We start from the raw sequence: 25,897 nt of genomic DNA on the forward strand, positions 1-25,897 counted from the left end.
CCCTGTAGGCGGGTGCAGTGAGTGACTGCCTTGGGGCGTCCTTGGGACCCCCTTTTGCCACTTGAGGGCTGCCCCCCCCCCCCAGGGCACCTATGGTCATCAACATCAGCTGACATGAGTTTCTTGCTTGCACTTTTCATGCTGGTGATCTATATTTTGAAATATGTAATTTGCAAACAAGAACATGTCTATATTTATAGGGGTTACTAAGCCACTGGGTTCTGTGGTCGGCTCCTTAGACCTGCAACCCAGCATCAGTGTCACTAGTTAAAATGACCTCCTTCAGGGATATGTGGGGTCTGCATCATCCCTGCCCTTGAACTCCTATTTCCAGCGCCACTGGCTATGCAGTCTGGTACATCTTCAGTCTTAACAATCACATACCTAATTGTTCCTCAGGGGTCTATTATTTTTCTGCAATATCAGAGTAAGGACCATATGTAAGCAGACATGACCCTTTATTCTTGTCCTATATGTCACCCGTTAATAGACCCTATTTCTTATTCACATGTCGAAGCTCTGCAAGCATTTTCAATTCATGCACATAGCAAAGCAATCATTAAATTAATTACGAAGCTCTGTAAGCATTTTAAATTCGTCGCGAAGTGAGGCAATCATTAAATCAATTAATCTATCAGAAGACACCAAGAACTGGCAACAATTAATCATTGGCAGCCATTTATTCAATAATTGTACAAACAACATATTTACAGTAACATTTACACAACAGTAAAATACAATTACCTGTACTGTAAAACAATTATACAATAGTTATTGTTACTGACTTTTCAAGCAGCTTATTGGTCTGTTTCGAGTGTTCATTGATGACCAATGAGTTGAAACTATATTGCCAGCTGACAAATGGGTCTGAGGAGAAAAGGTCAGTAGAGTCCACGTCACTTTGCCTGAGCCAGTTTGCTGCACCAATCAGGAAGCTGTTGAGAAAGTAAAGCCAGGGAACGTTCATGTCCATGTAGGCTGGGATCTGGGCGTTTAAGATGACTAAAAGCAGCTGAAGTACAACAAATGGCAACCAAGCACCAAGAAAACAAATCAGGTAGCTGGTTAGCAGCCGTTTCTTGCACCGTGTGGTTTGGTGGCAGCTAGGCGCAAACGAAAAAAGCATGACCTTCTCATTGATGTAGGAGATCATTCTCAAAGACTGTAGTAAAGTTATAACTTCAAACCAGCAGATCACAAGAACCAAGCCTATGAAGAACAGGATCATCAAAGACAGCCTGTAACTCTGAATGCTTATGTAGAAGGGGCATTGATATGAAAAGTATGACTTGATTTCCAAACTTGGACAGATAGCTGGGCTAGTAAGAACATAGTAGAGAGTTGCAACCCAGAGGACCACCACTCCAGCAAAGTACAGCAGTCTACGGAAAACACCTGAAAATTTTGAATTTGAAGTTTTAACAATACAGTAATCCAGACCAGCCACAAAGAAAGCTGGATAATGCATCACACCGTAGGTGAAGGATGCAATCTGCGTGAACAGGCAAATATGATATTTGGTAAACCTAATACCCCAAATGGCCAGATCTTGAAAGTAGGAGATGAAGGATACTGTTAGCAGTAGTACGAAGTCCGCAAGAGCTATGGAGACACTAAAGTATCTCAGGAAGCTTCCTTTAACGCTCTTTCTCTCCGATCCAAAAACAAAGAGATTGAGTAACACTTTCCCTATCAAAGTTAGGAGCAGTATGCAGCTGGGCTCTAGATGTTGGCTCCCTTGGTTAATGAACATTGTTAAGTTTTGCGGGATTGCTCTTACGGCTTCCATGATGTTTTCCGTAATCAGAGAGAGAATTTTCCCAGTATCGGTATATCTAACCACAATTCTCCATATCAATCTTAACAGGAAACGCTTCCTCCTGAAATAAATGGAAAGGAAAAAATTAATCAGTGCAAGATTGATAGCAGAATCGTTATTTCGATGCTTAATAGTCGCAGATTGCTTTAATACCCATCAAAAGTAAAATCAGCATTAATAAACTTCTATACTTGAAAGAGCACGTTGCATATATTGGTTGCATCCATTTAAACTTTAACCTTTATGCTTAAGGAGGGAATTTAATTTAAAGCTTCAGAGGACTGGTTATGTAGCACTGTGATTAACTTATTGTTGGAGTACTGTATATCATAATATGGTAGACATGGGTGACAGCATGTACCCTATTTCTATCATGCATTGTGACCAGAGTTCCATTCAGGCACCCGGGCCCTTCGATCGATGTACAATGATAGTACAGTATGACCGCGCTAGCTACCACACACTGTCCTGCCCTGGTACCTGATCATACTCGAGTGAGTCAAAGATGACCCACCACAACCAATGCCACAAGCCCAGCGCTTAATTTGTGCAAGAATAAGTGCCAGGGCCCCAAGTATTCTCAGACGCCAGCCACTGGTGCAACCAAATTCCAGGGCGACTAAATATCAAGGATGTCTCAACTTGATTCCGCCCACAGCCTCTTTCCTCCACCACCATATCTTCTATGCCCCTTTATATCAACTTTGCAGGTTCCTTATCCCTGCTTCCTCTTCAATCTTTCTTTCTCTTTGTTTTCTTTCCCCCTTTGCTGCATCTCTCTCTCGTTCTGGGTCAAAGTCTGATGATAAAATACAAGTCCTGTTCTCCAAACATTAGTGTTGGTGGTCCCCATCTACGAACACCGGCTCAACTTAAGCACTGGGCACGCCTTCACCCAAAACAGAGTTGCAGAAACCACCCAGCACCCTCTCTCCCTTCAGCCCATGAAGCCCCCACCTGCTCTGGAATGCGAGGTTCTGTAGGAATTTATTTTAAGACTAATGTTATTGGCATTTTCATTGTTAAATCATTGCATTTGTAACCTTACAGGAGCTACATAACTCTTTCCAGCCTTACAGTGTGCATAGAGATTAGTAAACATAAGCTGACAATACCAAATCAATATACAGAGTACCAATTTAGGGAGCCCATCACTGTTATAGAATCTTACAGTTGCAAGTTGGCCATTTCTGTTGCGGGGTAATTTTAGCAGGCAGTGCTTCCACTCATTCCGGGGAAGGGGGGTTCCTGCATATTATGTTATCAGTGATTTATCACCATTCTTATGCAGCTGAATAGTTTGCAGGACTACTCCCCCCTCAGAGTTGCTTCCCTCAAGCCGCAGATGTATCTGACTCCGCATCAATTTCCAGTTAACTGTTGTTTCCCTGTGGTTTGTTGGCATTGCTGATGCTTGGTTTCAACCTCAGGATTAGCTCATTCCAGAGCTCTATGGGCTTTTATGGAGACCTCTGTTCTTTTTGAGGAAATCTGCCTTTTGTACTGCCAATGTGTTTGGAATGATTGTCCATTGGATCGCAATTGTTCTTTTAGTTAACAACAGGGCTAAGTTTGCAAATTTCATTTAGCTTATTTTTGGGGGGCCTCGTAGATGTAAGAAGTAGGCAACTCTAGATTCCCCATGCCTTTTTCTTCCCAACGTATACTTAATACTGTCTACTATCAAGTTCAAGTATTCTTTCAATACTGGGCAAGAACAGACCATTTGCTACAAATTGGCTTCTTTACTCCTACACCTGGGGCAGGTCTCTGAAGCCCAAGGGTACATTTGGCACATCTTGCCTGGGGTGATGTATGCTTTGTGTAAAACTACTAAACAGGATGTTCCTGAAGTGTTAGGAGATATGCTCCTCGGGTAGTCTCGGGCCTTCTTCCATTCCTTATCACTGAACATTTGGCCAGCCATATCCTCCCATTAATCTCTCAGTGGTTGTAATGACAATCCTGTGTGCTCTAAGATGGACGTGTAGAGGCTGGACACCATTCAACGTCCTCGCCCAGAGTGTATAGTGTCTGAGGTAGTGCATGGGTCAGAGGTTTTGCGATTTTACATGCCCTAGTTGTTTAGGCCCTTAGTAATTCTATTGTGGGGCAGGAATTGGCTGGCCGGGAATTCATCCACCAAGGTCTAGTAGTCTATTAGGGCATTATTATTATCAAAGAGATGGCAGACTGCAGTTGGAGAAGTCTTGCAGCTCGAATATGCTTAATATTTTATAGTCTGTATTTAGTATAGACAAGGGCCAACTGGAGGCCATGGCCACTGGGTCACTGTATGGTTTCAATATAGACATTACTCCTTCCTGAGTTGCGTCCTGTAAACCTTTAGCTGCATTGTATGATTTAAGCAATTTAGGTACCAAAAGTGACTGATAAGCCATATAAAATTAAATCGGTAACCCATCTGTCCCTGTCCCAGCATTGCAAACTCTGGTATGAAATGCATCCCTTAGTGGTTGGAATGCTTTAAAAAGGTATGACTGCTGCATATGGCAGCGCTGGTCTAGTCTAGCCAGTCGCTCATTTCAAGAGTGCCTTCACGGTATTGGCTGGTAGTGGACAACATGTGGCCACTTTTGGCAGTGCCAATTGTACTACTTCTTTTTGTGTGACTGCTTGGGTAGCCTGTTTCAGCCAAATGGTGGTCCGCTAGTCACAGTGCTGTGTCCACTGTATTTGGGCCAACAAGTGATTTTCCGCTAAAGTCTGGGGCAACAATACTACCCCTGCATGCTCTTAATTTTAGGTCGCCAGTCTGTTCTCCATATTAATGTCCCAAACAATGTGCAAATTCCATTAAAATGTCTTACGGCATGACGTGTCGGATTCTGGCAGAGTAGTATAGCGATGACAGCAGCATAACCATTTTGGAGTCCGCTATACGACTTGCCACAGACAACGGCAGGCTCATCCTGAACACTATTTGTGAACTCAGGGATCTAATGGCTCTGCAGACATTGCCTTCTATTAGATCCTTTCCTTATGGTGCACTTGTATGCCTAAGTAGTGAAAGGTGCTTGATTTCAATCAAATGGCCCATCCTGCCAGTGTTCTGGAACGTTGCGGTTGAGTATTCAGGCTTTATTGTAGTTTACCTTCAGTCCTGAGATGTTGTCATTCATCCATGATGTGGGTTACTGGTGTTCGATCCGCTTCCATGTATCTCATGTATAGTGACATGCTGGCAGCAGAGAAGGATGTTGCATGATATTATGTAAATGGTATTACCCAGGCTCAACCCTCCCTTCTATGATAAGCCAAGGGCTCTATCGACCGGGCAAAAAAGGATGGGTATCCGTGATCACACCCGTCTTGTCCCCCTCGCTATATTGTAGGTATCTGAAATATTGCAGACAGTTTTTACTCTAACTGTAGGTGCTGTGTAAAGGATGTTCATCCAGGACATCAAGGATGTGCTGAAGCATTGCAACACCGTATATATGTAGTTCCACTGGACAGTATCAAATGCTTGCTTGCTCCTTATAGATGCCCAATTCAGCTTGCCTTGGCCATCAATCTCAATGTCCTGAATTTGGAAAAGCTGTCTCAAATTGAGGGAGGTGCTTCTATGCAGGACAAATCCATTTTGATGTACATGTATTAGATTAGTCGTCAGGAGAAGTCTTGCAGCGAGAATATGCTTATTATTTTAAAGTCTTTATTTATTATACACAAGGACCAACAGGAGGGCGTGGCCACTGAGTCACTGCCTGGTTTCAATATAGATATTACGCCCTCCTATGTTGCGGCCAGTAAACCTTTAGCTGCATTTAAGCAATTTAGGTACCAACAGTGACTGATAAGCCACATAAAATTCAATCGGTAACCTATCTGTCCTAGTGTCTTCCCTCTGGCCAAGCAGTCTATTGCCTGTCTGTTTGTAAGCTGAGGGAGGGTATCTATTTTAGGAACCTAAATAGGGCTTTTTTGGGGGGCTGTGGCATCCCATCGGCATACAGGTCAGTGTAACCAGTCCGGGATGCTGCACTGATTTAATCTTGTATATGGACTAGTTTGCCCTTGAGGTTATGAAGGGCAAGTATCACAACAGGTGAGGGTTACGACCTAAATATCCACACTAATCTATCCCCTTTTGTGTGCATCAATTCCCCTTTAAGTAAACTGGCCAGTTGCTGGCAACATTCCAACAGATCAGTGTATTTGCCTTTTTTCTTGTCCACGTGGGGTTAGAAAAAAAAACAACTAAATATAATAACTAAAGAAAAGAAAAAAAACAAAAAAAAAAACACCTTGCTGCGCCGATCCTCGGTCCTCGACTGCAGTGCAGGCTCCCAGCCTGCCCTGCATCCAATCCTAACGCTGCTTTCATGCTGCTGGCAGCATGAAAGCAGCATTAGGATTGGGCGGAGTGAGTGAAAGTCTCTGTCTGCTATCTTCAACCCAGCAGTGCTGGTTTGGAGAGCACCTAGTGTGCATGAGTGTTTGGCCAGCCCGAGACAGCCAGCCAAACATATATGCGCACTCAGGAGTAGTGCTGTGCATTCTCCCTCTGTGCTTGTCACAGCCAGTGGCCCCACCCCTTTTACAACAAATGGGCTGAATCTTCCATTTGGGGATGGACATCCTACACCATTTCAGGTGTAAGGCGAGTGGCTAAAGATTAGAGAGGGTTTTACACAAATATCTTGTGCAATGTATGACTGATTGGGGTGTGTCTCTGTCCACACCAAGTGATTCATTCTTGCATGCAGCTTGTGTGTGACCGAGTAAAAGGAATATTCTCGGAGGCCTTGGTTTGCGGTACACTGACTTCAGGTAGTTCCCCAGATGGTCAGCTACTTGCTAGACCCCTGGAGCGCTTGGGAGAAGGTGTCCCAAGTGTGTGGCAATGACTCACCATGGAGTATTGAACAGCGGTGCTGACTTTTTAAATAACTTCTCCAGTGAGCCAGCTGGTCAAGATTTGGGGGTAAATACTGCCCAGTACCACCAGGTCACACCTAGCTAGCCCTTAATCAAGGTGTTCTCTCTCTGGGTCTACCTGCGTTTCTTGCAATTCAGTGGACACTCCCACCCTGAACCATAACACTGCCCAGCCGCCCCACGCAAATGCCAAATATGTAGTACTGTATATCTGGCCTGTGTGTGTCAAATGAGTTACTTGGAGGAACTCTAAGTGTGTATAAAGTCTCTTCTATTGAGCATGTATCTTATATTTATCATATTCAGTGTGCCCAGGCCCCATAATTTTCCAGGTAGTGAGAACTATTATTTCTGCTACGCAGGCACTTACGTGAGGTGATTGGTATCACCATTGCAGTTATACGGGTAGCCTGCCAGTACTTGCCCAATCAGGCTAATGTAGTAGAGGAGAATGCCCCGTTCCTGAATCTCATGCACATTGCATGGTGGTCTATGCCTGATTTGCATATGGCTGGGTTCAAACTGGGGTGGCATGGTGAGCAAAATAATTGATGGATTTAACCCATATCTGTGACTGGGGGTGAATGTTTGATTGCTTCCGCATTCCATCCATCATTTGTGTGTCTTTGCTTTTGTCGCCCTAAGTGCACCGGGTATGCCCAGACGTGGGTCCCGGGTTCACCATGCCTCTGGATTCAAGCTATCCTGGCTGATGAAGGGTGAGACCCTGAAACCGGTCCCAAGATGCTTGTTTCCGGTCCAGGGAGGGCCTGGCCTTGCAGTTCGGGCTGGACTGTTCCAATAGGGAACAGGGTCAAGACTGATTTGCATATGGCTGGGTCCAAACTGGGGTGGCATGGTGAGCAAAAGAATTGATGGATTAAACCCAGATCTGTGACTGGGAGTGAATGTTTGATTGGTTCCACATTCCGTCCATCATTTGTGTTTCTTTGCCTATGCCTGCTTTTGCTTTTTGAGTATTCGACAGAGAGCAAGGCTTTGTCACCAATTATACTGCTGGTTGTGGGCTTTTATTGTTACAGGGGCTACAGCTGTAGAATTGTAGAAATGTCTGCGCTCAAGAGTATACGTGCAGATCTATAATCACACCATTTTTCATAGGAATATTTATGTTGATATATCTGTTGTGATATTAGTCCTAAGCACTGTTCGATCTGAAGATATGTAAAAGTGCACACTTAATCATCTAACAGAGCATAGGTGATGTAGCTATTTTTTCCATACAAGCTTTACTAACAAGCCACATGTAATTCACATATGCATGTTTAAATGATGTGTACACTCAGAATCACATGTTAAAGCTGTCGGATATGGAGCACTCACTACGTATAATGATAATTCCTTTCACAGCTTGCATCCTCTGTTTGTTATCTCAGAAAGACTTCTCCCACTATACTTCTTAAACCTTGCATGAAAAATTGACCTTGATTTACTTTTGCTTGATTTCTATCCTTACTTTGTCCAAAATGACCCTCTGCTTACCTTCCATCCTTTGCACGTCTTCTACTTCTGTGTATAGGTTCATCTGTCTCGTGCTTGACTGCCTTAATCCATCATATTGTAGTTCTGCAATTGGCTACCAATTCATAGGTCACAACCTCTCCTCTTTAAAAGCCAATCCCTGTAACCTAACTACTATCCTTGGGTACTGTAGTGGCGGTGCTACTAGCTGTAAAGCGCTTCAGCACCTTATCAGGAGTACTAAGCACTATATACATGAAAATTCAATATGTACACACAATATAGGAGAGAGAATTCCACAATCAGTTTACAACTATACATCAAATTGCAGACAGCACAAAATATTTAGAAAAGAGTGGTTAGTATTAAAACACTTATCAAGAAAATTAAAGACAAAGGAAAGTTGACAGAGCAACCACTGTTTGATCAAAATGATTTAAAAACTTTAGTACTTTGTGATTTTGATTCCAAATACAGAAAGCGTGGTTTACACGCGATTTGTTAGTGCAGTTTTTATGATAAGTTTCCATAAATTATGTCCCCATACACCGAGTGCATGACAGTAGTGAGTTTTTCTACTTGTCAAGAGACCTAACAAGACTATATAGCAATAGTGCCACAAAGGCATCATAAGTGATTGTAATAAGAGACAACCTAGGTCCTACAATTATACCCAGATCAGTGTTGGGGTACTGGGTTGTGCCTCGAGTGCTGCATTACCCATAGGCTTTATAGGAGCCATTTCTGGGAAAGGTCAGCAAAATCCAGAGTTTTAGTAGAGATCCATAGGTTTTAATATGTGAACATAATATAACAGAGTAATTAGAACACACACCCATACGTGTCTGACACCCTATTATGGAGCTACAGGGCAGATAAAGGAGTTTGGAGTAGTTTACCACTGGTGCTCTGGTGCCCATCCACCCTACTACAGCCCTGCAACTGGGACAAGTGCAACCGTTTCTGCATTTGATTCTCAGGGTGCAAGGATATGTAGTGTTGGGGCAGTAGCTCAGAACTCAACAGCAAACCAACAGCTTTGTTTTTAATGCACCCTGTGTCCCTTATAGGAAAAAGGATGGGATTTTAAAAGCTTTGTTTTTGTAACAGAGTTGGCAGTGGTCCCATAGATCACTGCCTACTCTTCAACAATGTTTTTTTCTTTTAACATTCAAAAGGGGAAGGAGTCTCCATGACGAAAAGGGGGCTCCTTCCCTTTTGTAAATGCATTACCACCCCTTCTCTCCTCCTCCAGATCCAAGCAGACTCCTTTCCCCATTGGCAGGCATGGAGGCTTCTAGAAAGCAGTCAGTCTCTGCCACTCTGTCAGAAAACGCAGGATGCTGGGAGACTGACTGTCAAGCAGACACCTGCCATGGTCACACAGCAGTCTTGAGTACTCAGGGAAGCACTCACTTCCTTGGGCATAAAGAACATGGAACTGGAACAAAGTAGGGTGTGGTTTGGATCCCACATTTCCCAGACTGGAATGTGGATATGCTATCACTGCAACAGAAGGAGTTTGGGTTGGTTCCTTTTGAAAAGTCTTGTTTTTTCAGTTTTATAGAGTGCTAACTCAACCCAAAGGTATTGGAGCGCTTTTACATAAACACCAGTTACATTACACAAGGCAAGATTTTTTTTAAGGCACACGCAGATTAGGTGATTTGCCCAGAATCACAAGATGATGAGCTGATGCAGACTTGAATCTGGTTCCCTAGTTCCAAAGTCAGCAGCTGTGGCCACAACACCACATCTACTCTTCACTTCCACACTACTTTCCTGGGACAGCCCTTGAGTAAATGGATAGACAATTCCCAGAGCACCCAGCAATGGGTCTGGATGAACCCAGAACATGGGTGCAATGAAGTGTGAACTCCCTCCACCTGGCGGTCATCAGCCCTCAGCCTGCATTATTCAGGGGCAGACCTGAACTAGAAACTTCCTCACCATGAACAACTTCACTGGCTTCAATACACACATAGAGTCCCATCTCCATACAGGCTTCACACTCACCGTACAACAGGATGTCAGAGCAAATGTCAGGGTTTCACATAATCGCAGAACATTACAAGAAGAGGGCAGCAGACCACGTGCTCATGGATTCAGAGAAAAAGGTCTGGTCAAACTATTAAACACAGAATACAGTATGCTGCCACCACGGCCTTGTGTGATACACCCAGGACAGTTGTGCACTGACTATCATGGCGAGCCCGGTGCACCCCTTTAGGGCATGACAAGTCTTGGACTTTGCATGATCATGGAAGGACCTAGGCATCTGCATACAAACTATAGTAAGGTGCAGTCTGGCACTCAGGACAGAGGTACATGCCTGTTCACCATGCAAGGGATATTCCCGTCCCACCAAAGACCACACACCAATAATTAATAGTCAGATATCTTCTGCCAGAGTCTCATGGCATTGGTGCAGCCAAAGCCACAGTGGTCGTATAAGTTTCATGAGACAAGAGAGCACTGTATTGCATGACAAAATCAAATTACACATCACCTTCTTTGAGAAAATCTTTAATAGGATTGCGTCTGCTCCTAAGACTAGCAGATGAAGCTGCGGTTTCCTGTGAGGCTTTTGTTTTTATTGACATTTTAGTTATTTTATTGTGTTCATATTGAACCAAAAGGCATATAAATAATTGATAAACTGACCCATTAAGCAGCTGTGTAGATCTATGTTGACAGTAAACACACATTTAAAACTTACTTATTTGTATTTTATTTTTTATTTCTGTTGGAAATATGTTGCCTTGGAGGGTAATGTGTCCTCTGTATGAATAATTCAAGTAGCATATCAATCTGACAAACGTGGTAACATTTGGGAAGTCAAAATATCCTTTGTCAGAAACAAATGAACTTAAGTGGCAAGAGCATGAACACTCAGTTATCTACCGGAAGAGGAGTCGTTGTTCGTGGATGAGGATGTGAGAATGCTCCCTTTAAGGTCTTGCCATGTCCCACTCTGGAGTTCCTCCATTGGGTACCCCCATGCGTCTACCATTCTTTTTGGTGTGCACCGCTATATTTATTTATCAGATACAAAAAACAACCATGTAGTGGGTGGCATCACTGTGAAAAACGGACTGAAGGTTTAGGATGAGACGACCTTGCTGGCCAAAAAGATACATAGCGGACTAACATAAGATGCCTTAGATGCTTGAGCAAGATAAGGCGTTTCAACAGCTTCAGTTTTATATTGGAGTCTATCATTAAACCGGATCCCATTTAATCACGAAGACTTTGGGTAGAAGGGATCTACTTTTCTGGCAATTATTCACATACCATTCAAAACTGCTGTGCGTGATGCCAATAAGGAATTAGAAAGATCCATTCAGCTTTAAGGGTAGCACTGTTAAGTTTGTTATATTTTAGTCAGTGCTCAAATGCTAGAAGTTTCATAAATCTTTAAAAAGCTTGTTACATCATCTTCTTAAAGACTACCTGTATCCAGTGAAATAAACTGATGGACTTTTAGTTCTAGTGTTTAGAATCCATAGGTATTTTAGTGCAATTAATTTACTTTTATCGTTTTATGGTGGACGTTTTGAAGTGACAATAATGTGTCCATAATAGCTGTGAAAGCTACACTTACTGTAGTTCACCCAGTGTCACTGTGCTGTAGTCTGAAGGTAACTTAAAGAGGAAGGAGACCAGAGGAAAGGGAGAAGATTGGCACAGAGTCACTTCATCCTAGCCAGATCAGGCTAGCTAGCTCCCACCTGCTCTTTCACAGCCCACTGATGGTATAATGGGCTAGAAAAAAGGAAGGCAGCACTGAATAAACCATGTGGGAGAAGATCAGGCAGGAAAACACCAATCTCTCCCTACTAGACCCATCGCCAGCCTTGCCCTTTTGGTGAATCTCCGTGAGTATTGGCAGGAAGGCAGGGAAGGTGGCGTGTCATGGGCAACAATGTGCCAGGTTGGAGTTGGCAGATCACGGAGTCAAATGGGGATCAAGGGACAGTGGAAGAAGATGGATGAGATGAAGTTGCTGGATTGTGCATGGCAGACAGGATGGAGAAGTGTGACCTACTTTCCGTTTACTGTGTGACGTTTTCCCCTATGTTATGTGATGGCAATGTGGAAAAGTTCTGTTTAATTTTAATCTTATTCCATGGCTGTACACAAATAGTACCAACTGGACATGGGGCTCAAAAAACTCTGTTCAGTCAACTGTTAAGATTAGTTTTATTTTGGGGGTGCATCTGTCTTGGATTTTTGGGCACCATGTTTGGGGCTAGTGACAAGGGCACTCATTAAGTCGGCTGCTGGCACTTTTGTTCTAATGGGTGAAAATTAATATGTTGCCACACAGACTTGAGTCCCCGGGTGGCCCTGTTGGGTCTCAAAGAGGACGTTGGGGGGTCATGAGCCGAAAGGGCCTGGGTGGGCGTGACCTCCTTGGTGACAGAGGGTCATAGCCTGCGCTTGGAAGAGACCGCAGCCCCCTTCTCTGGCGGTTGGGAGGAGGGGTGTTAACTGGTGTGGACACCAAGAAAAAAATGGTTTAGGCTGCCCCCCAAAAGCATGGTGTGGTGGACGTACCATGGACCAATGCTGGAATGAGTATACGGATATGCATAATTGTGATTGCTCAATGGTTTGTTTTACACAAATGGAGTGATGTGATCTCCTTATCGGTTGAAGTTGCCTTGTGAAATTAAACTTAATAAAATTTGGTTTAAAAAAATAAATAAGAAAATGCATGTGTTGCCTGTGATTCACATCTAGGAAACTACACTGCTACATGGGGGTGCATGCATGGTGTCTGCAAATGTAAGCAGATATCTGCGGCTTACATTAAATTACTATTTGTAGAGAGACTGAAGGAATAGTTTTAACATTCAGTAGTGGTATTATCCATTTTGCCAGGGGGAGGATGAACTGGACCAATACTTTTTTTTTTTTTTTTTTTGCATTTCTTGGACCAAGTGTTGGTTTACACAGCAGCCTGCAGAGGTACATTCGTCCATGTGCAATGAAACGTGGAGCTCATTGGGTATATCTCAGTATTGTGGTGTGATAAGGAACAGTCCTTGCTGTGGTCCAAGTTGAGAGTCCCTTAACACAAACGTTACACATAAAATATTCCCATGCGTGGGTGTTTTTCCTTCTCTTGGTTAGTGTGACTGCATTGTGTTTGGCAAAGGGTCTAGTTATTAACAGACCATACTTTCTCTATTTTGTCATCTGAAGACAGGAGATGTCTTTGGTCTTGAATCCCTGTGTTTCTCTCCGTCTGTCCAATACAGCCGGTTAGCCTGTTAAGCAGTCGTATGGAATGTCGCTATTGTCACAACATGGCAGATGGACATGTGGTAGTAGATGAACAGAGGTGTTCCTGCTGCTTGTTGGGCGCCTATACCACGACTGATATGAATAGCACTTTCTCCCTGATATGTTAGATGGACTGATGAATGATTTTAAATTGGAATGTTCTTATTTTTTCCTTTGGAACATAGATATTTCAAAGCAGAAGGATAAACACAGTTAATAACCATTCACAAATCAATTTTTAACCTTCACCTAAAACACGTGCAGCCATTCAGAAGTGACGAAACCCCTAACGATTTCATTTAATCATCAGCTTCTCTTCTAGTTGCCTTAGAAATTCTCTGTACCCTCTTTAAACTTGTTTACTCCATGTGCTACACCAAAAGTATGCACTGTATCAGGATTCGTTTTATGAAACTCCATATAATGTGTCCTGATGGGGACATCAGTATTTGTCTTTTTAATAGCAACTTAATGCTTTGAGATACTTAATGGTAATGTCCACCTCAACCCTACCAGGTTTGTACTCTGTGGTGTAAATCACACATTTCGCACCTCCATAAATGAAGAGACTACTGGCATATGAGGTACAGTTACCAGAGGCTCATAATGTGCGGATTTCACAGAAGGTTAAATTCATGGATATACTATTCACACATGTAACAAACATTTTGGGGTTCTCTTTTAGCCATATTATTTACTTTTATCAGTTTTTTAGCTGGACATTTGCTTGTATTAGTGCGTGGCAATTTTCTTCAGGATATAAGAGGTGTGTGAAAAATGGTATTTCATCATACTGTATCACCCCGATATTTGTTTTTCAAAACATACTGTATTGCCTGTGTACAAATGTCTCTCTACATTAGCAACACTTTGTAATAAAAGGCTATGAAAGTTTTATTTGTTGGGATGCACTAGTGCAATTTAGCGTGTCAGCCATGGAGTATGTGGGTGTACTGTGCCACCATCCCAGTTAAAACACGCTAAGTGTTACACAATAATATCTAAGGAAATTCAGACGTTACCTGCTCAGAGTTGTTTCTGGCACATCTTCAAGAGCATGGATTTAATTTTCTTCCCCCAAAAAAGGGTCCTTTGTGTTTGGAGTTGATACACATTGAGATTAATAAAAAAAACACTCCAGGGACCTGTAATTCCTCTGATAGTAGATACGCCTTTTCTTTACAAATGGATCTTTCGTGCCGAGTAGAAATCACAATTAACAATTTTTTTCTCAGAATCCTAGAAAAATGAACAAAAACGATAAAAAGCTGTTATATATTTAAAACATGTTCTTTGTATTACAGTTTTCAATTAGCTATGAACTTCATGGTTAAGGAAACAGCTAAAATGTATACACAATTTTCACAAACATATATCACTGTGGAATTTAGTTTATATGAAAATAAAAAAGTATCAACCTTGTGGTGAATGTTTCCCTAGTCAGTTATGTCATGCTTGCTTTGAAATCTACCTACTTAGAGACAAGTTGGTTCTGGTGAATGTTTCCCTAGTCAGTTATGTAATGCTTGCTTTGAAATCTACCTACTTAGAGACAAGTTGGTTCAATGACTTTAAAATTAGGCATGGACATAGGAAGACTGGGCATGTTTCATGGTGGCCATTTGCCATTAAATTACTTGTATGGATGAAAGAAAACAATTAAACCACCCTATTTTGTACTGCTTAGTCTACTATATACATATGGAAGATTAAATATGCTTGTGAAGTAGAGGTAGACAAAAACAGATCGGGAGACACCAAGGACTTCAGGTATGCAAAATTAGAATGGCACACAATACAGACAAGGGTTGGAAGTACCTGGGAAACGGCACTAGTGAAGGCGGAAGCAAGTTCCCACTGGCCCGAGGGCACACTCTCTAACAGGATGCCCATAGGCGAAAGAGTAAAAATTAGCATTAACAAAGCAGAAAAATAGTTCTAGAGCTCTGCTAGCGCGCACATGGAAGTGGAAGTTAGTCTCCATCTGATGGACCCTTGCAGCTGACCGTGAAGCAGGAGTCAGCCACAGATTTACAATTTAAATTTCATGAAGCCTATTTAGCCACACAATGAGAACCGGGAATCAATATGGAAAGTTTAGTAGGTTTATTACAAATTAGTTATCAATCCAATTTAGGTGCATATCAAAATCAAATTATAAAAGTAGAAAATCCGAACCGGCAAGCTGAAATGCTGGCATAAATTCAGTCTCCATAGCATAAGGCAAACAGAGATTAGTCATAATACAGATACAAAAAAAAAAAAACAACCACAGGAACTGACATTCCTTGAAGGAATTCAGATTATTCCTCCTAAACATGAAGAATCTGAGGACATCGAATTCAGGTTCTAACCTAAAATGGGAAATTACATACTAAAAGTCTCAAAGGATTCGGGAAGGTGTCAGCATCACGAAGACTCCAGTAGAAGTCTTCTAAAACGGGGAATCAGTATTAGCATAAAGATACACACTTAAAGGCCAAGGGAATGTGGAGAGGTCTGTACCTCTCACAGTCTAAAGTAATCTGTCTTAATTTTAACAGTGTGAACACTAACTTAAAGAGGAAAGTTCCTGGAGCATCTATATCTCTAAATACCCCACAAAAAAACCAATTATTTCTCTTTCTTACACAGCACATCTGCAACATTCATTGATTTTCCCATTCCACAGAGCTAGAACGACCAAGTTAACATTGAGGACCTTTGTTCCTGATACGCGAAGAATAGGAGGCCTCATCTGCTCATTATATTGCCCTGTTCTTGCCTAGATTTCTCTTAGGGCTCGATCTCTATTACACAATACTCCTTTCTATTAGAAATTACAAATGCGCAGCTGTAAAAAGGAAGCATGCAGAGCACAGAAAAATACATCACGGGAAAATAAAGGCCTACTCAAGCAACTTTAGCTAATCATTGTCAATGTGCACTTCTAATACACAATTATAGATGCACGCATAATCAGGATAAATGCAAAATGTGAATAAATGAATTCATGATTACAATGTAAGGCACTTTCAATAAATTCAATATATCGAAATACAAGTGTAAATGTGAATGAGTACTACAAATCCTCATGTTAAAGTTAAACATTAGATCACATGTACATAAAACTCTAGTTTCCACAGTGAATACACCTCCAGTAACAAGTGTTGATGCTAGTCTTCCCAATAATAATACTAAGTCACACAGAGTATATGATGTTGGTTACACATTGGTATCTGTAACATGTAGAGGTGATTCCAACATTACGCTACTCCAGTTGGCGGTCAGCTTTTTTGTTGTCAATAATTGTTTTGTTTTTTGTAAAACATTGTTGGGCCAGTTGCCAGGCCCTTCTCTGGTACTTAAGCAGAGGGGGATATGAATGAGAGGGGAAAGGGGTTTGCTTCGACTTTGCACTACAGCGCTTGGAGCACATAGAGAAGGGGTCCACCCATGCATCTTTAGTCACGCCTGTTCATGTGATCAGAGTCATAGGCTTGTATATAAACAGCTCTTGGTTTATGTGACTGTAGTTTGATTGCAACGTTGTGGTTGGTGGGGGAAAATTCCAAAGTTTTGGTCTTAAAATCTTCTCTATATTTCAGCCTTGCAAACGTTAACAAATTAAGTCTGGGGAGTTCTCACTTTTAGGACTGTGGTATGAGCATTCATTGTTACAGGGGACATAACATGACAGAGTTCTACGCCAGGCTTCTTGATGTAGACACGCACACAATCTTCTACCACACTGGAGGAGTGTCATCTGATGGGATGAGACTTGCATTATGTGAGCCACTACTTCCTCTAGACCAGGTTTGCTCTTAGGTTCTGTCTAGCCAATAAATAAATCAATAACAAATCTTGGAAACTGAAGATACTCTCAGTTCTATTTGAAGGTTAACCATGCTGCTTAATTTTTACTTTCCTGTATTTTGTGAGTGAACTGGGTAGGCCTATGCGGCCTAAATTTGGTTATTCTAACTGGGTCGTGGCAGGTGATCTAACGAGATGTGCTCTTCTGTTTGAAGGAGTGGTGGGACTTTGCAAAGCAGTTCCACTTTAAAGTTTGTTTGTTCAATCTACAAATGCATTACTGTGGGCAATGAATGATGGGTACAAGTCAAACGTCACACTCACCTTTCTCCAATATACCAACACTGGTGTCTACATGAATGGAAGCCATTAGCATCTTTTTTGCCCAGTGACTCAATTTTTTCTATTGTCAAATGTGAAAAAAACGTGCCTTGCCCATTAGAAAAGTGAGCATAAATTCTGGATTTGTTTCCACGATCGTTTTGTAGCAGAGAGAAAACTCTCCAGAATTTCAGGAATCGGTCTATAACAATTGATTCAGCCAATGACAACTTACAAATGTTAAACAGTGAAGATATTATTAATAAACAGTGTAGCTTTTTTAATGAGGCTTTCTAGTGAGTTATTACATCAACCCTATTCTGTAATGTTAAGGATTGTTTATAAAATGTACCATATATCACAAATGACCTCTTGGTACTAACATCAGACGTAAATTGAGCCAGATTTTGTTCCTTAACCATTTGGGCAAAACTGGTAGGTATGTTAAAATGTAAGGTGATTTTCAATGTCTGCAACGGTTTGAAAGAATGTTCAAAAGCCTTGATCTCTGCACTGAAAATGTTTCACTGCCATCTCTGGTCATCTGGATGTCTGATGATTACTAACCACCTGATGATTATAGTGTCCAGAACATAGTTTTTTTTTCATGACCATCAGTGAATCACTATGTTGCACCAAGAGAGGGGCATGAAGACTAATAGTTAAATGGGACCGATAGTCACGTCAAGCAAACTATTGCCTTTATTGCCCATTTCATATCGTTGCATTGTTTCAATTGACAGAACAGGGGGTTCTGTTATCTACGAGATTGGATCGACCTGTACTCTGTGAAACTCAACTAGGTCTATCTTTGAAAAGACCGAGGTAATTTCTACCTGGGACCGCAAAAGAGAAACTTAAATCAGATTATTTTTCAATAATTGTGGTCAACAGAAATATCTCCTAAAATAAGGGACGTGTGGTTCAAGTTTCATGTCCAATTCAATCCACAGTGGTGCGGTTTTTTTCAGCTGTGTAACCTTATGTTCAAACATCTTCAGGGACTCAAGGCCAGATCTTTGTTTCACTTTCAGATAACTGTGGAGGATATATTTATTAATGTCTACAAAATAGTTAAACAAAACTTCATGTCCAGATCAGAGACATTTTCCCTGCTGAACAATAGATGAGCTTCAACATTATAATACTGAACACTCATGTCTTATGAGCAAATCAGTGGGGTAGGGTGGACCATGTAGATGTTCACCAAGAGGAGTGAAAGTGGAAAGCTCTGTGGACATAGGCAGGTAATCTTCTGGGAAGGAATACTGGTTTTGAGGCATGGTCTGTCCAGATTCTATATAATCATTGGGGTTATTGGACAGTCACTCATCACCTAGTCAGACCCTAGTAATGCCTAGGGCCTGAACGTATTCAGGAGGCACTTACATGTCACCCATAGCAATATGGCACTTTTGGAAGAAACATACGCATTCCTGGAAACCTGGGAGGGAGTGGAAATAGAAACACCTGCTAACTTGCACTGTGCCACCGTGTGTCACATGATTTTGCCTCCTTTCACACGGTCACCCAGTGAGGAACCGAAATCGTATGGTGGCTGGCAAGGCGAGCTGGAAACCGCTGCGTCTAGTGGTTTTCTAGATTGTCTTTTGTGTTTGTAATCAGCAGATGTCCATAAGGGGTGTGAAAACACACCAGGAAATCGACAACAGCGTCCGCAACCCTTTGTTTTTTTAGGGGTGGGGAGGGTTTGTGGAGGTCAGAGGGCCTCTTAGGTAGCTCTTGGTACGATGCTCAGCCCCCTCCAAGGCCTCGCCCCCTCCTTGCATGGGGCAATATGTTTCCAGGTTGGCAGGTGTGTAGAAAGATCATTTGTTGCTGGGGCTGAGTAACCTTACTACTTCCAGTGATGAGGGCAAAGTACAGGATTGCAATCAATACTTCTGGCCCAACAGTGGCAGCATTAGTTAATGGAGCACAAGAGACTGTATTCGACACTTGGCATAACTGACCATTTTTTCACCTTTTCCTTGGTTGCTCAGGAGATATGCCCTGGGAGACAGAGATCAGTCTTTTCCTTATCCCTTTGTTTCGGCAGTTCTAGCATCAAAGGCAGCTGAAGTAATCACCTGCCTCTACAGTACCCTATCTTCTTTGGCACTCTGCCTGTATCCGAGAGCTGGGGTGCTGTTTACAGTGCATCTGCACTCCTCTAATAGTAAACCATGTTCAAGGGGAGGGTTAGAGGCTGATGTTTTTGTATGTAAACTTAGACAATAATGAAGTCAATTTAATCTGGTTGTCATACACAAAAGCGAAGGTTCAGCCAGAGAACCCCACTTACTAGATCCAATACGGTAACCCCAAAACTCGAATCCAGCAATTCGGTCAAGTAGGTTAGTCATCAATCGTGCCAAAAGCTGCTGAAAGAGAAGTAAAATAAGTACCCCCAAACTGTTGCTGTCGACCCAATTCCTTAACTCGAGGATGAACTAGTAACACCTTATGACCATAGGTATTTTCCATAAATAACTAACTTCAGCCAATAATCAGCATGGTCTGAACAGGCATAGCATGTGATGCGCTTCAAAGACTAGTTCAAGTGCAGCACAGCCAGATGGGGGAGATTGGCATTCAGCAAAGCATCACATCCGAGATGTCGTGGTGTTTTTTTTCCCTACGAAGGTGTCACTATGGCTCGTTCAAAATTATCTGGAACTTGCACCATTCCAATAGTGATTAACAGACTTTACCAAGGCCAAGGTACAGGTGGAGAAAACAGAACATCTTTCAGGGTCTCAGCCTTAGGTTCAGACGAAACAAAAGAACTCTGTAGTTGAAATTAAAATTGGATGAAATCAGGAAAGTGGGTGCTTACTGCCTGCAATTAAAGGGCTTGTCCGATCTGAGGGCGAATTTTAGCGGACCTGTTAGCCTTGTTGGAATGACTACAAGAAACCAGCAACATAAGTTCTATCTTACAAGGATGAACAGCTCTGCGCTAATCCTTTTAATAGCTGTACGGCTTTTTCACTGCATTCGCGCTGGGTGCGAGGTAGACCTCTTTAAGCCAGAGACACATGGACACAGATAGACCTCTTTAAGCCAGAGACGCATGGACACAGCCAATGTTTGCGGACATACAAGTGCATTCTGTGGACCACACACATTGTCTTTTAAATTGTATACTTCCCGACATGAAAGCAAAACTCAGACTTTTAATGCTAAGTTTTGTTGGCTAAAAAAAAGTCAACAAACATTGGCAAAGCCAATGGGTCTCGCCTAAGAGAGCTACTGGCAATATTTTGTTGCCATGCTGTACAGCAGCGCAAATGCTTTGCAGTGTGGCTAAAACTAATTTTAAAAAGTGCTATGATGCAGTGAGATCTAATGATTTTTTTAAGTGCATTAGCACTTGATGAATCAGTCCGTTTATAAAAAAAATTCCCATGCTGCACAACAACCTTGCTGCCCTAAGGCATGGATACAATCATTTCCTAAGTTGGCAATGCCCGTGCTTCACAGCCTATACAAAAGGCAATGACAGAGCCAATAGTCTTAAAAGCGAGACAGGTGTCTCAGCACAACAACTCTGATTCTGAGCAAATCAGTTAATCTCTGTGCGTTGAAAAAATAAGACATGCAGCAAAAAATCTGATCACAAAAAAGAAAGCACCTGTGCCATGTTCAAGCCTTAGTGGAAATACATTTGGAAGCAGATAACATCTGTTGTCACAATAAAAGCAGATAACATCTACTGCCACAAACGTCCATTTCAAAGGACAAAAGTGCTTCTTTGATGTGTGTGTAGCTTAGGAAAACATAGCTACAAATAGCAAGAGATACAACAAGGACAGGGAAGAAGAAAAAAAAATGAGTTAGTACCTCCCCATCACAGAATGATCAGGGAAAGGCAGCAATCAAGCTGAAACAATCAGTACTTGGTCCATGCTCCAGACGAAAGAAAAGGAAGTGTAGCCAGGCTGCCTTGCCAATTAGAAGGCAGCAAATAGGAGCAACAATGATGCCAACGAATGTTAAGCAATGGGCAGCTGCAAGCCCCATGTATACCAATTCTCTTGAAAGTGACAGCGCATGAGCTGTTGCAGGTGAGACCTAAACATGGCTCAAGGAGTCACAAACAGAAGAGACTATTTGCTACCTGGGCACATGGAATAATCAATGGGAAAAACATTTTTACACTTTGTGATGTAGACAAAGTGACATGCTTCTATTCTGCTGCTTTAAAGTGCTCTCTGCTTTTTAAGTGCCTTGGGTTCAGAACAAACAAGCATTTATAAAGCCAATCGGTCGCACTTTGCAAAGTGCTCCTTTGCTGTTTTTATTGCCTTTTTCAATGCTTGCAGCAATGTACACATGATAAATGTGGATGGCAGACCATGTAGCTATTGCCCTTCAATGTACATATGGGTATTTATATAGAGGGGTTTGATCAAGCAAATAACATTTTAGAAATTATAGGTATATAGATACATACGTGATGCTTGGTGGCAATATTTTTTTTTTCACAAAAAACAAAGGTTACACTTACATTATAGTTAGGTTCTGAATTTACCCACATAAAACCATAAAAATTCAGCAATTCTAGCTAATAATCTCAAGTAAGTAACTTGTGTCCTCTCCATGCACTGCTAATTATCCCTCTCATTACATCAGCCATAACATCTTCTGCGTCACTGATAACATAACTGCAACATCTGCAGTAAGATTACGGATGATAAAACTGTGCTTGGCGGGGGCACAGGTTAGTTACTTGAGATAACTACAACTGCAGAATTTCTATGGTTTTGTGTGTGTGTGTGTGTGTGTGTGTGTGTGTAAACTCAATCCAACCATAACCCTCTCTGCAACTCTGTTTTTTTGGTGAATTTCTAAAGTGCTTTTAAATTTTGCTTCCTAACTATAACATTCCTGTGACAGTGAGAGATTGATGCACGTTTGTGACCACATTCCAAATTCTTGCATAAAAAACCCACATATAACTTGAAAAGGGTGTGTAAGAATCCCATGGAGAAGGTGAAGGCAGGTGTACACAAGGACAACGAAACAACCATTACAAAACACAAGTATCAGTAGAGCCCTAAAAATTATTGGATCGCGTTATTCATCGTAACTGTCAGATAAATTGGATGACATGCGTAATCTGAAATAAAATATTGGGCAGTTATAAAACTTCTGGCTTCTACATTTCTTACATCCGAAATTCGGGAAAGGATGCAATCCCCGTGTCAAGGGCTCATACCACAGCACCGACCTGCTGTGCACAACATGGTCTGTGCTATGCTTAATTTAGTAGTTGTACAATTACTTGTCACAGTGCAGACCGCTCGAAGCCCTACGCCCCACCCCCGCCCCAGAACTGGCCCACCCGGGGGCATTAAAAAAAAAAAAAAAAAAAAAAACAACAAGTGCTGGCGCTCGCACTTTTTTACTTTTGAAATTTAAAATTAAAAAAGTGTTTGGCCCCTGGTGGGATTCTCTGTGCGATTCCACCGCCAGGCCTATTTTGTGGTACTGCTATGTGCGCCCAGATTTGGGTCCCTTTGCTCGAAATTCGGGAAAGGATGCAATTCCCATGTTTTGCAGGATATCATTAGACCAGTAGAACGATAGAAGAAAGAGCTGTAATATGTAACAGACTACTTATTTATAATGTCACTCAAGTGAGAGAATGGCATGGCTTTTTTTTTTTTATTTTATTTTTTTTTTAAGGATTTGAGGCTGGTGATTTGTAAACGCAACTACAACCCCAAGAGCCAGTTTCATGTTACTGGTTATGTTTTGAGGCTTCTCGCAGGATTACAAATCAGAAATTCGCCGAAATGTCGTCACTTCCATGGATTACGCGGTTTGAAAGCGGTGTTGCTTGTAAACGGACACCAGAGAGACTTCATGTGTGTGTACTTACATCCATCAGCCAAACCGGTTTGATTTCTTTTCCCTCATCTTGTTTGTGGCTTCGGACACATTCTTGTGCTCCAGGAAAACAAAACTCTCTCAGACTGGTGCACCTGGCCCGGGTCCACACGGCCTTTTAAGCGCTACGCAGCTGCGCACCAACTTCACAAGACACGTGTGTGTATTTTTTGGGGACAATGTGTACGCAATTTTAAGCACCCCTTCCCAGATTAAAGGGGGAGGGGGGGGAGGGCATCACACTCCTGGTGACAGACGTCGGACCCCCAGGTGTACGAAGGGCCCCACTCACTGGGACAGCCTTGCACACTTTGGCTATACCACAACAAAACCATTAACACATTTACACATTTGAGTACCAGCACCCTTTTTCCGGTAACGAGAGAACAGGCAGATAATTAGACTTGCAGCCCTAATGGCAGAAAAAAACAGGATAATCGCCACAATCTAGCGTTTACCCTTTAAGGAATATTGATGAACGCGATAAATCTATATATTTGTCGGATTCCTGACTCGTCTTTCCATAACATTGTCAATTTAGGGTGCACTTCTTACAACATGTACAGCTTTGGAGGCGGTACTAAAAATGTATTTGTTCAGTGTTTTTCCGACTTCACAGCCCTGGATCACGTAAAATCTGCATTTTCCCATTCCCCAGTTTGGCCAGTACACAAAGCCGCTTTAAAAAAAAAAAAAAAAAAAAAAAAAGGGGCGTCGATGCGCTATATGACATCTTAAATCACAGATCAAGTCACTAGGTTTAATTGTCATATAGCGCACATTCTGCGCTGTCGCTCTGCCTGCTTCGGGCTGGGATATAGCCATTCTCTGAACCTAGGCACCTCACCTCCAAATGAAATTCCCTACCGTTATTTTTTCAGTATTGGTCGAGGGGCAGTACTATGTAGAAAATGCAGGAATAACAAGTGTATTACAATGTGTAAACATTGTGCTAACAATGTGTGCGGTTCTTTACAGTGTCCGGCAAAATATCACAAATGTCACTTTGGTGGAACAATAAATGCACAAGGGAGCCGTTTGAAAGCACTGAGAGTTTGTGGCCTTTTAGAAACATTTAGGTGGTAATAGTGTGAACTGATCTGCATTTAAATTTCTCTCGAAAGAGGTCCTTGTTTTTGGGGGAGGGGATTGGAAGGGAGGGAGTGTAAGAGGTATCGCTTGGTAGGGTGACCACCTGGCAATGAGGCAAATTCTGGACAGGGCGGTAAAAAATTCAGGACAAAGGGTCAAAATTCAGGACAAAAATTAAAGAACAAACATCAGTTTTACAGACACACCCAAGGGAGGCCACGCCTCACTATGTTGTCCGTGCATTTATTTACTCTTTTTAACAAAGCACTATTTATTCCCTGTGGTCTTTTTGTGTTTGCCTCCTGGTATGCTGCATTCAGGTGTCACATTAAGTCCTTGTTCAGCAGTAAATGAATGCCCTTCAGCACTGTGTCAAGGCCATCACCCCTACCCAATCTTTTTTGATTATGTGCCTGAACATTTTGAAACCCCTGGCAAACAGTTTGGAAAACATTAATGTAATTAACCTTATGCTACTTTAAACAAAAATATCTGTCTCACCCAACCGCCCATGGACTTTCAACCTAAAAAAAACTGAATGAGGCAGGGCAGATGGTGTGGGTGACAGTCTCACACTTATTGTCAGGATGTGAGGTACCCCCAACGTGTCTGTATTCTCACCACTAAAGTGTATGTCTGGGGCTTTACATTTATCTCAGAAATGGGAGCCTGGACTACCAATCAAAGATAATAAAAGAGGAGGATGACATTGAGATAAAATGGGAGATCCACGGCAAGTGACCCAAAGGGTTGGTGCTAAGAACTGGATAAATAAGGAAGAGAAGAACAAGGTGGGACAATTCCTACAATCGGACAAGATGGGTCCACCAAGAATATCGGAAGGTATTGGGTACCTGGGGAGTTGTCTCTGCAGAAAGGAGAGAAACAGAAGAGGTACTCTCAAGTGGTTGAACAAGCAACACCCTTCCACCTTGGCAAACTCTTCTGGTGCAATGGTCCACTGTTCGTTCTTGGGAAGGGTGAGCAGGGGCAAGACCCCTTGCAAGGTTGTGAAGGCAATTGCCCACTTTGTCCATGTCTTTAAATGGTTTTGAAATTGAGCAAAAGCCAAACTAGTGATCTGGGTTATCCCTAAGTGTCACGTACATATATACTTTTCAAAATATTTGAGATGTAAATTGCACAAACAAAAAGTAAAAATGTTAAATTATAATTAGTGTTTCTTTAACACATGGCACGGTTTTCCCCTTTATATACAATTAGATCTCAGATTGAACTGGTAACCAGTTACCTTTTGATACCTAGTGATTAATATCTATCATTCTCCCACTG

General features: G+C 42.0%; 1 protein-coding gene across 8 annotated transcripts in view; it reads right to left on the reverse strand.

Annotated features, from left to right (window-relative positions):
• Positions 1-665: 665 nt before the first annotated feature.
• GPR160 (G protein-coupled receptor 160) overlaps positions 666-25,897 on the reverse strand; it is a 194,179-nt gene continuing 168,947 nt past the window's right edge. For all 8 annotated transcript variants that reach the window (XM_069213184.1, XM_069213183.1, XM_069213182.1 and 5 more), the window contains 2 exons: positions 14,521-14,737; positions 666-1,880 (listed from right to left, as the gene is read on the reverse strand). In XM_069213184.1, coding sequence (XP_069069285.1) covers positions 761-1,789 — 1,029 coding nt within the window. In that variant the 5' untranslated portion in view covers positions 1,790-1,880; positions 14,521-14,737 and the 3' untranslated portion in view covers positions 666-760. The remainder of the gene's footprint in view (positions 1,881-14,520; positions 14,738-25,897) is intronic.

Source organism: Pleurodeles waltl, chromosome 11 (genome assembly GCF_031143425.1).
Source record: "Pleurodeles waltl isolate 20211129_DDA chromosome 11, aPleWal1.hap1.20221129, whole genome shotgun sequence".
Taxonomy (NCBI): Eukaryota; Metazoa; Chordata; class Amphibia; order Caudata; family Salamandridae; genus Pleurodeles; species Pleurodeles waltl.